Source organism: Sparus aurata, chromosome 9 (genome assembly GCF_900880675.1).
Source record: "Sparus aurata chromosome 9, fSpaAur1.1, whole genome shotgun sequence".
NCBI classification, from domain to species: Eukaryota; Metazoa; Chordata; class Actinopteri; order Spariformes; family Sparidae; genus Sparus; species Sparus aurata.
The window spans coordinates 11521734-11534618 of NC_044195.1; the positions used below are offsets into that span (position 1 = coordinate 11521734).

The 12885-nt window shown below is 42.0% G+C and overlaps 1 protein-coding gene across 4 annotated transcripts in view; it reads right to left on the minus strand.

Annotated features, from left to right (window-relative positions):
- The window catches only part of itprid2 (ITPR interacting domain containing 2), a 42899-nt gene that overhangs the window by 7517 nt on the left and 22497 nt on the right, over window positions 1-12885 (minus strand). For all 4 annotated transcript variants that reach the window (XM_030428688.1, XM_030428686.1, XM_030428687.1 and 1 more), the window contains 8 exons: window positions 12231-12378; window positions 11310-11370; window positions 7171-7278; window positions 6371-6734; window positions 5569-5773; window positions 4855-4906; window positions 4103-4185; window positions 553-2355 (listed from right to left, as the gene is read on the minus strand). In XM_030428688.1, coding sequence (XP_030284548.1) covers window positions 553-2355; window positions 4103-4185; window positions 4855-4906; window positions 5569-5773; window positions 6371-6734; window positions 7171-7278; window positions 11310-11370; window positions 12231-12378 — 2824 coding nt within the window. The remainder of the gene's footprint in view (window positions 1-552; window positions 2356-4102; window positions 4186-4854; window positions 4907-5568; window positions 5774-6370; window positions 6735-7170; window positions 7279-11309; window positions 11371-12230; window positions 12379-12885) is intronic.

Below are 12885 nucleotides of genomic sequence, written 5' to 3' on the forward strand. Positions count from 1 at the left end.
TGTTAATTGCAAGCATGCACATTTTAAACAAACCCCCTGGATAGACCCATTTATTTGGAAGACAAAACAAACACAAAAAAGGCAACGAGTAAAACTGCAACCCAACTGTCTATTGTAAAACCTCAACCTTCATCTTCAAAGAAGGGTTTGACTTAAGGAAATATGCTTATTCGCTTTCTTTTTGAGAGTTACATGAGAAGACTGATACCACTGTCATGACTGTCCAGTATATATGAAGCTACTGTCTTAGAATACAGACTAAAACAGGGGAACCAGCTAGCATGGCTTACACATACCAGCATTTCTAAAGCTCATAAACTAACATTTTTACTCCGTTAAATCTGTACAAAACCTAATGCAAAAACACCATTTTACAAGGGATATATGCAAGACTATTTTTTGATCCAGATCTGTTGAACTGTTGACTTGTTTACCACCTGTCTGTTTGTCTATCCACTCAAGTTTGTAGATCCATCAACCTATTTCTATAGTAAGATGGCAGGAGCTGCTAAAACGTAATAACTTAAGAGCACAGGATTGAACAGAACCAACCTGGCTAAGACTCTGAACGGTTCCTCTGATGTCATGCAGAACTTTCCTCAGCTGCATCTCAGTGCTGGATGGAGCAGGAGGAGTGAGCCCCGGGTGGAGGCCGTGACCCGGGCAGAGAGTTGAGGCCAAGCCTGGAAGGAAGCCTGTAGCAGAAGGAGCGAGCCCAGGGTGGAGGCCGTGTTCTGGAGCCAACGGCGGACACTGGGTGACGGGGTGGGGGAAGACCAAGTGTGGATTCATATGGTACCCATGGAAACCGAGGTAGGGTGAGGCAAACTGCGAGCTGTGAGGTGTGGTGTGGTAAGGCGAGTGATGACTGTATAGAGGATTGACGCCCTGGAGGTTTCCCAGACTGGTATAGTGATGATCAGTGGAAGGTGATGGCTGGTGCAAGTTTAAGTGGCTGCCATGCTGGGGGATTGTGGGGGTTGTAGGCTGGTGGAGACTCGTGAGACTAGAATGGTGAACCAAGGTGGGATTGTGCTGGTGATGGAGGTTAGGGAGGCTGGTATATGGCTGGAGAGGGGAGGGGTACTGTGGAGAAGGGCTTGGAGAGAAAAGGTAAGGGCTGGGATTAAGGCTAGGACTAGGATTGGGGCTTGGGTTTAAGTACTGGGCAGCAGGGTTAGCATTAGGGAACATCATCTGCCCTGGATACCAACTTTGCTGGTTTTGGTTGGTGTTCACGTTCTGTTGGAACTGGCCTGGCTGCTGCTGACTGACGGAGAGATCAGGGACGCTCTGGGTGCTCCACGATTGAGCATGGCCTCCTGGTGACCAATCAGGAGGAGGGCTAGAGCTTTGCAGGGAATAGGATGATCGCATCAGGTATCGTGGGATGGGTTTGGGTGGTACTACAGCTTCTCTGGTATGCCTTGGTTGGTTAATAGAGTCAGATGAAGAGGCAGGGTTTATGATCAGAGTAGACAGACAGTTTGTTTGTCCGTCCACACCCTCCTCTTTCTCTTCCTTGTCCCCTTCGGACTCCTGGGTGTATCTAAAGGAATACCTGGGCTCAGTGCAGGATGCCTGGCCTCGTCCAAACTGGATCCTTACAGAGGACACAACCCTTGAGGGCGACAGGAGCGAGGAGGGCAGGGAGGAGGACCTCTGTAGGGGAATACCACCTCGTCCCCGCCCTCTTCCTTGTCCTCTCCCTTGGATTTGGGATTCCTCAACTGACTGGGGGTCACCCTGCCACCCTGCCCGACTCAGCTGGTGCCGTTTGGCTCGTTCAAGAGCGCTGAGAACCGGAGAGGATGGAACAGAGGGACAGGATGAACCAGAATCATCCAAGAATGCATGCTCTCCTTGGGCCCTGTCCACAGCATCTAGTTCCTCTGTTGGGGTTTTTGTGTCCGTGGCAGTTTCAGTCTTGTTTTGAGAGTGTTGTGGTTCTTGTTTCGAAGCAAGCTGCTTCTCGGTGTGTTCTAACTCTGGTTGTGGTTCTTGTTCTGCAGCACACGTAATCCCCTGTTCCGTTTCTGGTTCAGACTCGGTCCGGTCCTCATTATCAACATGGTCCTCGTCCTTGGCCTCATCCTGCTGCGTTTCCATTGGTTGTCTGGGGAGCTGATGAGCTGAATATTGTGGAACCTGCTCTGAGCTTCCATAATGCTCATCTTCTACCCTGGAACTACTACTCCCATCAGCCTCAGAAGCTCCATTGCATTCCGCTTCTTCCTCTGTGCCATCTGGAAGCACAAATGCTGGTTGGTCCACTGCAAGGGGCGTGGCCACATCTTGTGAAGGGTGTGATGTCACAGTGGTCTCGCTGTCGCAGCTATCACTGCTCTCCTGCACCTAATCAAAATTAATTAACATACCAGTGTTGAACTCAAATACCTATTTTACATAAAAGTGACACACAACAATGAAAATTAAATACTTCATAATACTCCATTACAGGTTAAGGTCCAGTGTGTATGATTTTGTGTCATCTAGCAGTGAGGTTACAGACTGCAACCGACAAAGAAATCCCTAACCTCACCTTCCGCTCCGGTGGCTGCTATGTGAAAACATGAAAAATGCAAATGACCCTCTCCAGAGGCAGTGTTTCACTGTCACTTCTGGGCTACTGTAGAAACTAGGGCCCGACTGATATGGATCTTATTGGCCAATACCGATAAAAGTTACATGGGGCATTTTGAAACAATAAAACTCAGAAAATAAGCTTGTTTCTGTTGCAAGGCCTGTTTACATGAATAAAGCTGATATTTACAAATAATGAATGGATTATTATCTTCTTTTTTAGGTAATATGTTGGTGTATAAGAAACATAATAAGTCAAGTAACTGGCAAAATATCATTTGTAATGCACCTCTGTGATGCTAACATTAATTTAGTTTCTCTATCGTTCTGAACCATTCAATCATTATTAACAAAACTCCAACCTGTAAGGCTTTTCTTGTTTCACATTATCAACGCATATCATCTTTTTCAATATTTCATTTTTAGTGAACAATGGTTTCAAACAGTCAAGAGATGACCAATGTATCTGCTATTGTCTGCAGGGGGAACTCTCAATGTAATGTAATGTAAATTAATCCAATGTAAAAAAAACAAACATGCCTGGTGTGCTGCTGTGAATATATGCGTCTGTTATGTTAGCACTTTACCCTGCTAACATAACAGACAGATTATCATGACCGACACAAGCACGCAAGTAAAACCAGGTCATATTCCCTGCACTTTTTCAGGAAAAATAAAAGCGTTCAGAACATTTGTAACGATTAATCTCAAAAAGGCTATAATTGGCTGATTACATTGGCCGGCAGATTAATCGGTTGGGCCCTAGTAGAAACATGGCGGTGCAACATGGCAGACTCTGTGGAAAAGGACCTGCTCCCTCTGTTGATACTGTATAACAGCTCTAAATTTTTAATTTCATGTGATTCATTCTGCCTATATTACATTTGATTTCTGCCCCTAAATACTAGACACTGAACTTTGAAGTCCTATATTGCATTCAAAATATCAAGTTAATTTTGTAGAATATTTTGAATGTTTAAATGGTTACATATGTAACATAGATAGTCGCTGAAGTATCCATGTGTGAGTAGCACATTAGTGCTGTAGGTAGTCAAGGTGAAATGGAGCTAGTGCTGGAGCAGAAACATATTCACATAAACTGTAAATACTTTGATGTCTTCTATTACATATACACCTTAAAATTATGGAGGAGGATTTAAACACATGGACTTTAGTAATTAATTTATTCATTATTAATTGCTAAACCTGAAGTGTATCTGATTTTACTAGCCAACCACTTCATTCTGTACAGTTATGAAAAAGAGAAGCAGCTACAGTGGTTCTAAATTATTTGTTTTCTAAGAGAAATATTTTTCACACTACATTAATAAGTTTCATTACACAGAATCAAATCCTTTTTCCTCCAGTTCATATGTGATTAATCTGTGGGATGTTTTTCCATTTGGTGAGATAAGGCTCTGACTGGAATCATATGAGTCATTTCAAAATTGAAAGGTCAACTGGGGATCTAAACTGAGATAAAGGCGGCTAAGATATGAAACAAAACACATAAACAAACCTTCAGGTAGCTGTTGGAGTCGGCAGAGGGCTCCTCAGCAAATCCACTGCTGTCTGATTGCTGACTGACTGTCCTCAACAGGTCTGATAAGAGACAGACAAACATTATGATTATTGCAGCACCGCTTCTATGCTGGTGGTGTCAGAGTGTTATCATTTACACGGAACATGAAAAAACGGCCTGAGGTGACAGGACAGTGTGTCCTCACTAAGTAAACTGAGGAACAGGAAACATGTTTATTGCGTACAGAAACAGGCTGCATATACAGTTTACACTGGACAGGACAGAATATTTTTTAAATCCTATGGACAAAACAGAAAAAACACTCAGATACTCAATAAAAAATGTACTCAAAGTAGAAAGAAAGAAGCTACAATATTCGACTATCAAGTCTCACTTAAGAGATTAAGACACAGATTACAGATCTGTGAGATTTTAGACCCATTTTAACTCCATATACTCCTTTATGAAGCATTAGACTACCTAGTATTGACATGTATCAGTTACTGCCTTTCATTTGAAGTTCTACTAAGATCCTCCACTGCCTTTCTTTCAGAAGTTCCTAATTTTTCAAACAAAAGATATGGTGACACTGATTTCTGTTTTTAAATGTTGAATATCCTTCCTCTCGGAAAAGATATTTCTGGTATTTCTAAAAAGACATTTAATATTTTCTCTCATCTGTGGTTATCCTACATTTCAGTTACAGATTTTAGTGTTGAAGTTGAGATTAGAGGTTGAGGTGAACTCACCAGTGGTTCTGGAAGATCTGTTTGGCAGAGATTCATCTTCGTTACTCTGAATCTGAAAGAAACACAACAGACTGGATTTTAAAACAAAGTTGCTGAGGGCCAGTACTTCACTCAAGAAACCCTGAGACCTTTCACTAACAGGTTGTTCCATACATGCTTATGATTGTGCAGATACTCTGGGTGAACACTTGCACACCTACAGCAGCAGCTAGCCCATCAGGCTACTAAGCAGGTAGGTAGGTAATGACAATAACGGGCAATCCTCTCTGGTTGTTGCAGGGATTCTGACATTTGTCACTTGTCTGTCTTCGGTAACATCTACAAGTCAACGTTCTTTTGTTCTCTGGCAAGATAAGTTAAGCGTAAGCTCCACAGGGACCTCTTCAAATCCCAGAAATCTTCTGTTGTCCGTAAATTGTGAGCTAATTATCGATACTCATAAAATCTGATCAAGGCCACAATCTTCACTGTGAGCTTTCTGGTTTTAATTTAGGCATATTCCCATAACTACCAAGATATGGGGTGGTAAGATGTTTGATTGGTCCAGGAGAAGGCAAACTCTGCGATGTGGAAGGTGATTTAAATGATCAGAATTTACTAAAAAGGCATCCGCGACACAGTGCTGACCCAAGACAACATTACACTTTTACTGTGTGGGCGGAGGTTGTAAAACCCTGTAAAAGTATGAAGAACCTATTCCAGGAGAACCCTCACCTCCTCCATGTCGAAAGAGTCTGTGGTCTCTGTGCGAAGCTGGGCCAGCTGCAGTGGAGCCAGGTTGGGAGGAGCTTTCTCTGGGGTTGAGGTCAGGTTCTTCTCCTCCTGCACCTCAGTGACCGCCTGGGTTCCATCATCTGTCCTCTGTGACTCTGGTTGATGCTCTCCATTAGCCGTTGGTCTGGTGCTGCTCTGCTCAGGGCTGATACGAAGAGAGAGGTTGATGCAGTCAGACCGAAATTCATTCATTTCTATGTGGATGTTTTACTCTGACGGCTTGCTAGTAACAGAATTGTTCCCAAATTCAAAATTGTATGAATGCAAAAAAAACAATGTATTGTTAAAAATGTAACAAATGGTTTCCAACATATTTTGCCTTGAATGTTGTTTGCAGGTTTAACAAAAACTTCTCAAATAATTGAATTTCAATCATTTCTGAGACCCAAAAGTCAACTAAACAGCATTTCACAAATCCAAAGAAAAGTACACAAATGTGTGTATCAGGACTAGTCTAGATATTCTACTATGTTCTATTCGACTAACATATATTCCTCCAGATTCATCTTGTGACCCCTAGGTTGAGAACTGGACTAAACCACCTAACTGTGTATGAAATACTAAAAACTAGTTAAACCACATACAAGTATCTTAATTTGATACTTAAAGTATATTTTGCTAATGTACTTGAAGGACTTCTATTTGAAGTATTTATTCACTGTTTTACTCTTCCACCACTGCAAACCGCTTTAAATACTAGCAAGCTAACGTTAGCTTCAGTTACCAGCCTATTTAGCATTACCTGTCGTCTGTCTCTCCATCCCCGTTGGTTTCCTCCGTTACTGTTGCCAGGGAGCAGCTGTCTTTTTTGCGGTTGTGTTTCTGGTTGACTGTCTCCACCTGGTGGTCAGGGTCAGTCCTACAACCGTCCTGCTCTTGCGCCGTGTGTGCATGACCGTTGGTGTTTGTGTGATTAGAGGGGGTTTGCCCATTCATCTGTGTGTGTTGTGTGTTAGGTGTGTGTGCTTCAGTTGACTCAGAGGAAGCTGCATGCAGGTTGTGTCTGCTGATGGTTTTCTTGAGGAGTTTGGCAACATTACGAGCCGAGTTGTTCCTCTTCAGAGAAGGAGGCGACTCTTTACCCCCACCTTCTCCTCCTTCCCCTCCTGAGAGAGACACAGGAACAGAACAAAATAAAACACACTATCAGTCCAATGTGGTGCTTATGTTATGTGGACTTAAACTATCACAAAATATATTTGTCAAGTAACTTGTTGTCAGTTTTGAAAACAAAATGTTATTGAGACAAATCAAAAAGCTGACAAAATTAGAATTTGACGAATAAGAAAGTTGTCAAGAGTTTTCCTCCATCTAAAACTGACTACACATAAGAAGAATATGACTATATTTGACCACAATTTACATGGACCATTGACATCACCACTAAAACTTTAAGTAAATCTGAAAATAGTATTCACCGTATGTCCTCATACAAATTATCTTTCTATATAACAGTCAGTATAAAAATCAGTATAAGGCCCATGGCGCTTTGGTTCCCTTAAGTCTAGAATATATAAAAACTGTCTCTCAGTGGTTGGTTACCTTGGTCCCTGGAGCTGAAGCACTGAACAGGCTGACCAGAAACTTGACTGTAGAGCTGGAAGAACTCGTTAGCTACTGTAGTCAAGACCTCAATCTGACGGAAACGACCTGGTGGAAACAGACACAATACAGAAGTGTTATAAAATGTTAAAGGGAGCCAAAATGAACACAGAAATGTAAAAACTTGAATATATAAAACTGTTCATCTGGGAAACCTCTTATGAAAACGCTAAATGACTCTTTATAAAAGAAATGCCCTGAGATTGTTCACAAGTTGTGAACACAAAACTGACATACCAACATCTTTATAGTTGGAATGGGCTTCTTCCAAGCAGAGACAAATCACATGTCAAAATAAAGTTACACTGTACAGACATGTATATTGCTAATACAGTTTTTTTTTGTAATCAAATTACAACAACAACTTCACACAAACTGCATTATTCTAACACTGTAGTGCTGGTTAGACTGGACTTAATGGGAACACTGATGCAATTCATACATATAAATAGCACAGATGGCTGTAGGTGGGCCTCCTAGAAGGTTGGCCATGGAAGTAGCTAGACAGCTAGTTAGCTACATAGGAAGAAGACATCTTCAGTCTAAATCTTAACCTAAATTGGTCGATTTTTCGTCCAACCAGTGGAATCAGCTAATAATGAGCAAAACAGCAGACCTAACAAATCTGACACGTAGGCAATGAGTCAGAGGTTTGGAATCAGGCTAGAAGTATGTACCGGATGTCACAACATTGCAAGCTGTGTTTTGCTGCTTTCTCAGAAACATGACAGCGTTGAGGACAGATGATCATTTTCTACTTGCATTTACTACCGGTCTGTGCTTTTCTATTTACGCTGTAGCACAAATATTAATCACACAATCTGGCAACCTTAAAAGCGATATCTTAAAGTCCAACATAGATTCTATTAGATCTATTTCACACAGTGTGATAAGCAATGAACCAGGAGAAGAAGCAGCAGCCAGAAATCATCCACCTCCACAGCTGTCACAGGCTGATGATATTGCGTTTACATAGCCAGGAGCTGATGGAATAAAATAACTACAATATCTGTGAAAGGGTGCTTGATATAGGGGGCTTTAACAATGTGATATCTAGCAGCCAGTATATCAGGAAACAAAATAGTTTAACAGACTTGCTGTTGACAATATTCATTGGTGGCTGTCAGTTACATGAGTGCTGTCATGTGAGAATATCATCCAATTTCGGTGATTTTCAATCTTGATGAAGGACGAAGTGTCTTCTCCAAATTAAGGAAAGCTATTTTTATTACTGTTGCGCCAATTTGAACTTGTATCAGCGAGAATGAACATTTGGCTACCAGGATGGCCAGTCTGGAGCAGCAGTAAGTGTGACACACAGCACAAGGAGGGAAACCTTTAGCTTCTAACTGCCACAATTTGTGTCAAAAATTGCACCCATTCTCTGAGTCATAACTCAGTTGTCTTGGACTTATTATTGCACATATCATTTTGATGTCCATTGTGACTTAATGTCCACAAAACCACTTAGGAATCAGGGGGAAAGAGACATTCCTTATAACTACAGAACAGAACTGAGTTTGCTTCAGGGTGGGTAAACATGTACATACATGGGTAAACTGCAGACGGGAACTGCTTATAGCTTATTCAGCATGGTTTCCATGATGCAAATTTAGCAAAATGTAAACAAATATAGGCAAGAAAATCTTAAGTTGAAGCCCACAGCCTAACTCAGTCAATTCATAGCAACTCAGCACCAGAAGAAGTACTTTTATTAATCTCTTTTTAGAGATATTCCTTTTTTCCACTCTGTTGTTATTTATTTCACATAGACAGGCTCAAATACACACAATGGAGCATTATGGGGCTTTTTGAAAAAATCAGCTAATGCATTATTAAACAACTAGTTGCAAAAATTCTGAAGGAGGGCACAAAAGATAAAGAAAACCTTCCAGTTAAAACAATTCATAAACAACTTATTTCCACGCTTCAAACCAGCCAGTCATATAGTTCAGCTACTACAGTCACATGTGGACATGACTACAGAACATTAAACCTCTTATTTAAGCAGCCCCATGTGATGATAGTAATAGTGTGTGTGTGTGTTTCCTGCTGACTGCTGACTCCGCACTAATGCTCATTCTGAGGATCATAAAACAGGAAGTGAGGAATAAGAGAAAACGACACGTACTCCCTACTTTTTTCTCTCCTCATCCCAAGAGATTTTTTTCTGATGGTGAGAACAGAGCTTACATAACAAACAACAACACACACACACGTGTCTGGGATCCAGGGAACCGACGGAACAGTATGAGAATGTTCTGGAAAAGAAGAAAGCTTCCAGGAACCACAGACAAACGAGGGACTGTTAAAGGAGCAGTTCACTTAAAAGAACAGATCCAGCTCACATACTCACCAAACTCATTAAAGATTCACGCAAAGTTTGTTAACAGTTTGACAAACAGCGTCTGAAAAGCCTCACTCTCCAAACCTTTTCTATGTTGGAAGTGTGGGAGACCTACGCCTGACACATTCTGTTACTTTCCAAATCAGACTTTCTAACATTCACGCCCACTTTACGCAATGTTTTGCTTTTTGTGGGGAGGGGGGAAACGGAACCAATGGTTGGACTTCTTTCTAAAACCTCCTTTTTTCATTCCTCACACATTTTGATCTCCTTTCATGTGTACAACTGAATGCAACACTGGTAATGTTCTCTAGAAGACACAAAGGTATACGCCGCTTTCCTCACTTGAATGCTTCTCGCCCCTCCTCTCTCTATAACTGACTGCCTTCAACTGTGGTCGCTTGGAACACCTAATAACAATTCTGCCCTCAGGTGTGGCCAGATGCCATGCTGTACAAACTAATTCTTTTTTGAGCATACTTTTAGAGACAACAGGGCCACATACCCTAGGTGAGTGATGAGTGGTGAAACGTCTTGCTTTTCATGTTGGCGCCCAGAAGGAATAAGCAGCCACACAGCCTGAGTAGCGTGGCTCAAGTGCTTGTCATGCTAGGCTGTAACGGTGCGCCATCTAGGCAGTCAGAGTCTGGACTATTTCTCCTGAGTCACGCGAACAGTTCTCAGCAAAAATAGACCTTTGGACAGTCACGTCGACATTAAACCGCCGTCTATATCCGTAAAATGTGGAACGAATATGTAAAGGACACTTTGTTACACATTCTCTCTCTGTCTCTCTCTTAATGATACGTAATACGTGACTGTTACTACAGCACGCTAAAACTGGAAATTGAACAAACAAAATAATTGGCCAGGCTGTATAAGGTCAATAAGAGTTGAATAACTGAAGCCTAGTGGCAAAACTATAAATCTGCTGCACTGAACATCGTAAAAAAAACAAAATAGCAGACATATAATTACAAATTCTAATCAAAACCTATTTAGCCCATGTGGAAGTGCAAACGCTCAGAGCACTTGGCCTAACGAAATTATCATCTGTCTTAGTCACCTCAAAACAACCTGTGGCCAGTGATGAGTTCAAACTTTGCAGACCTGAAGCTCTTTATACTATGGAGTGACTCATCTTCACACACACTGAGGATCTTTGGCTACGGCTTTTTTTTTACAGCACCAAGACAGTTAAACTGTCAAGAAGAAGAAAATCAGCCGTGTGCTTGTGTTTAATTTTGGAGCCAGTAACTTCACTCAAACACAAAAGTTTGAAAAACAAAAAGAGGCCAGGATGTTAGCGGAGCAGGTCTGTGCATGTGTGCACGCATGTGTGAGCGAATGCGAGCGTGTGTGTGTGCGCCTGCGAGAGCATGTGTGTCTGTGTCTGGGACAAACAGATCTTTGTCTCTGCTGGCGGTGTTGTCCGGGCAGTTGGCAGAGCAGCTAAAAGAGCTAAAAGACCTTACTAAATACCAAAATAATACTGGGAACAGGACACACACAGTCTTTGAGCTTCACTTCCTCCGTATACAGTTTCAGGACATGGACCTCTGAGCTCGTCATCATTAACCAGTGGTAAGCCTTCATCTGCAGTGCTGACGTGTTTAGGTGGTGTTGCCCTTCTTAGGCTGACTATTTGACACACGGTTGTTGATGTAGGGAGAACAGTCATAAAGAATTACAAAGAATGGAAGAGCACTGTAGATAGTCTGGAGGTACATACTGGTCAGAGCATAGTTGGGGTTCTCCAGTTCCATGCGCTGCAGCTGAGCTCCCAGGTAGACCTACAGGGGGAACCACAGGAAGTGATGTCATGATAAAACATTATAAAACAAGAATCTGGGATTGATGATGCAAGACAAACTCCAAACAAGTTAATCTGGTGTGCTCTGGCCAGTAAATGTTGTCCACCACCTAGGTCGAGACTTCTAAACTACTAAACAGCTACTAATGAAATTCCATGAAATTCCTTGGAGACATTTATGGTTCTAAGAGGATGAAACCTAATGTCTTTCATGATCCCCTGACTTTACCTCAAGTGCCAACTGCAGGTCAAAATGTTGCCTTATCCCTCATAATATCTTAGCATCTTCTAGCTGGACTGGCACAAAATCTTGTACGGTTGAATCGTAATGAATTCGGGGATTCTCTCAATTTTCCCCAACAACCACCATGAGGTTCACATTTGTGGTTCTGAGGAGATGAAATGTCGACTGAATGGACTGCCATGAAAACTGGATCAGACATTGACGTCCTCCTCAGGACAAATTATAATAACTCCTGTGACTTTAATATAGCACCATCATCAGATCAAAGTGCTTTTGTGTCTTGACTGTTCTTGTTTATGAACAAATACTTACAAAATGAACTGAACTTTGTTGGCATGACAACATGCTAAATTGAGATAGATCTTAACATTGTAATTGGGAGCACACTGCCCTTCTTATTTTCCTTGGATTAAATTTTGCTTCCATAACTGAATAAAACAAGTTGGTACAGTTGTGTAAGCGTTTGTTTGTGTATAAGACTTCTGTGTTCTGTACTGCAGTATTCGTGCAGGCCTAACCAAGAGTTCATTGACCTCGTATCAAACGTGTTTGTTGTTTGTTTCTTTACAGTGTCAGAACACGTCTGTCATTGGTACCTTGATGTCGATGCCTCGGGCAGAGGAAGCGTTGTTGATGAACCTAGATGGAACCCTCGAGGCAAGGTCGGGCTCTTCTCGACCAAACCCAAGATTGAAAAGGATTTCCTCAGGGTCCTCCTCGTACAGATCCAGCAACTCTGAGACACTGTAAACACACACACAGGCAGTCAGCCGCTCAGTCAGTAAATAAGTCAGCCGGTCAGTCAGTTAGCTGGTGAGTTAGGCTGCTGGTTAGTTTAGTCAGTCTAACCGCAGGTTAAGGAGGATCTCCTCGGGAAGCGTCTCTGACTGCTCCAGCACCTCTGAAACTCTACGAAAACACAGACAGCCAGTTAGTACTTCTCACACACAGCTCGCTGTTAGTGAGTTAGTCTGTTAGTGAAGTAGTTTGTTAATTCTTTAATTAGTGAGGTAGTTAGTTAAGTGTGATAGCTCTGCCACTTCCCAGCTCCTCAACACACCCACCTAGAAGAGAAGAGGAAGAAACCAGAAACCTGAGCAGCAGCAGAGGATCAGCCCCTCTAGAATCCATCAGTGTTGTTCTTGTGACTACAGTGGCCCAGAAAGACTCACGTGGAGCTCATTTTGCAGCAGCTTCTGTCATTTTTACCTTTTCTCAAAACCTTTCTGATGCACTTTCAATGTAAGTAAT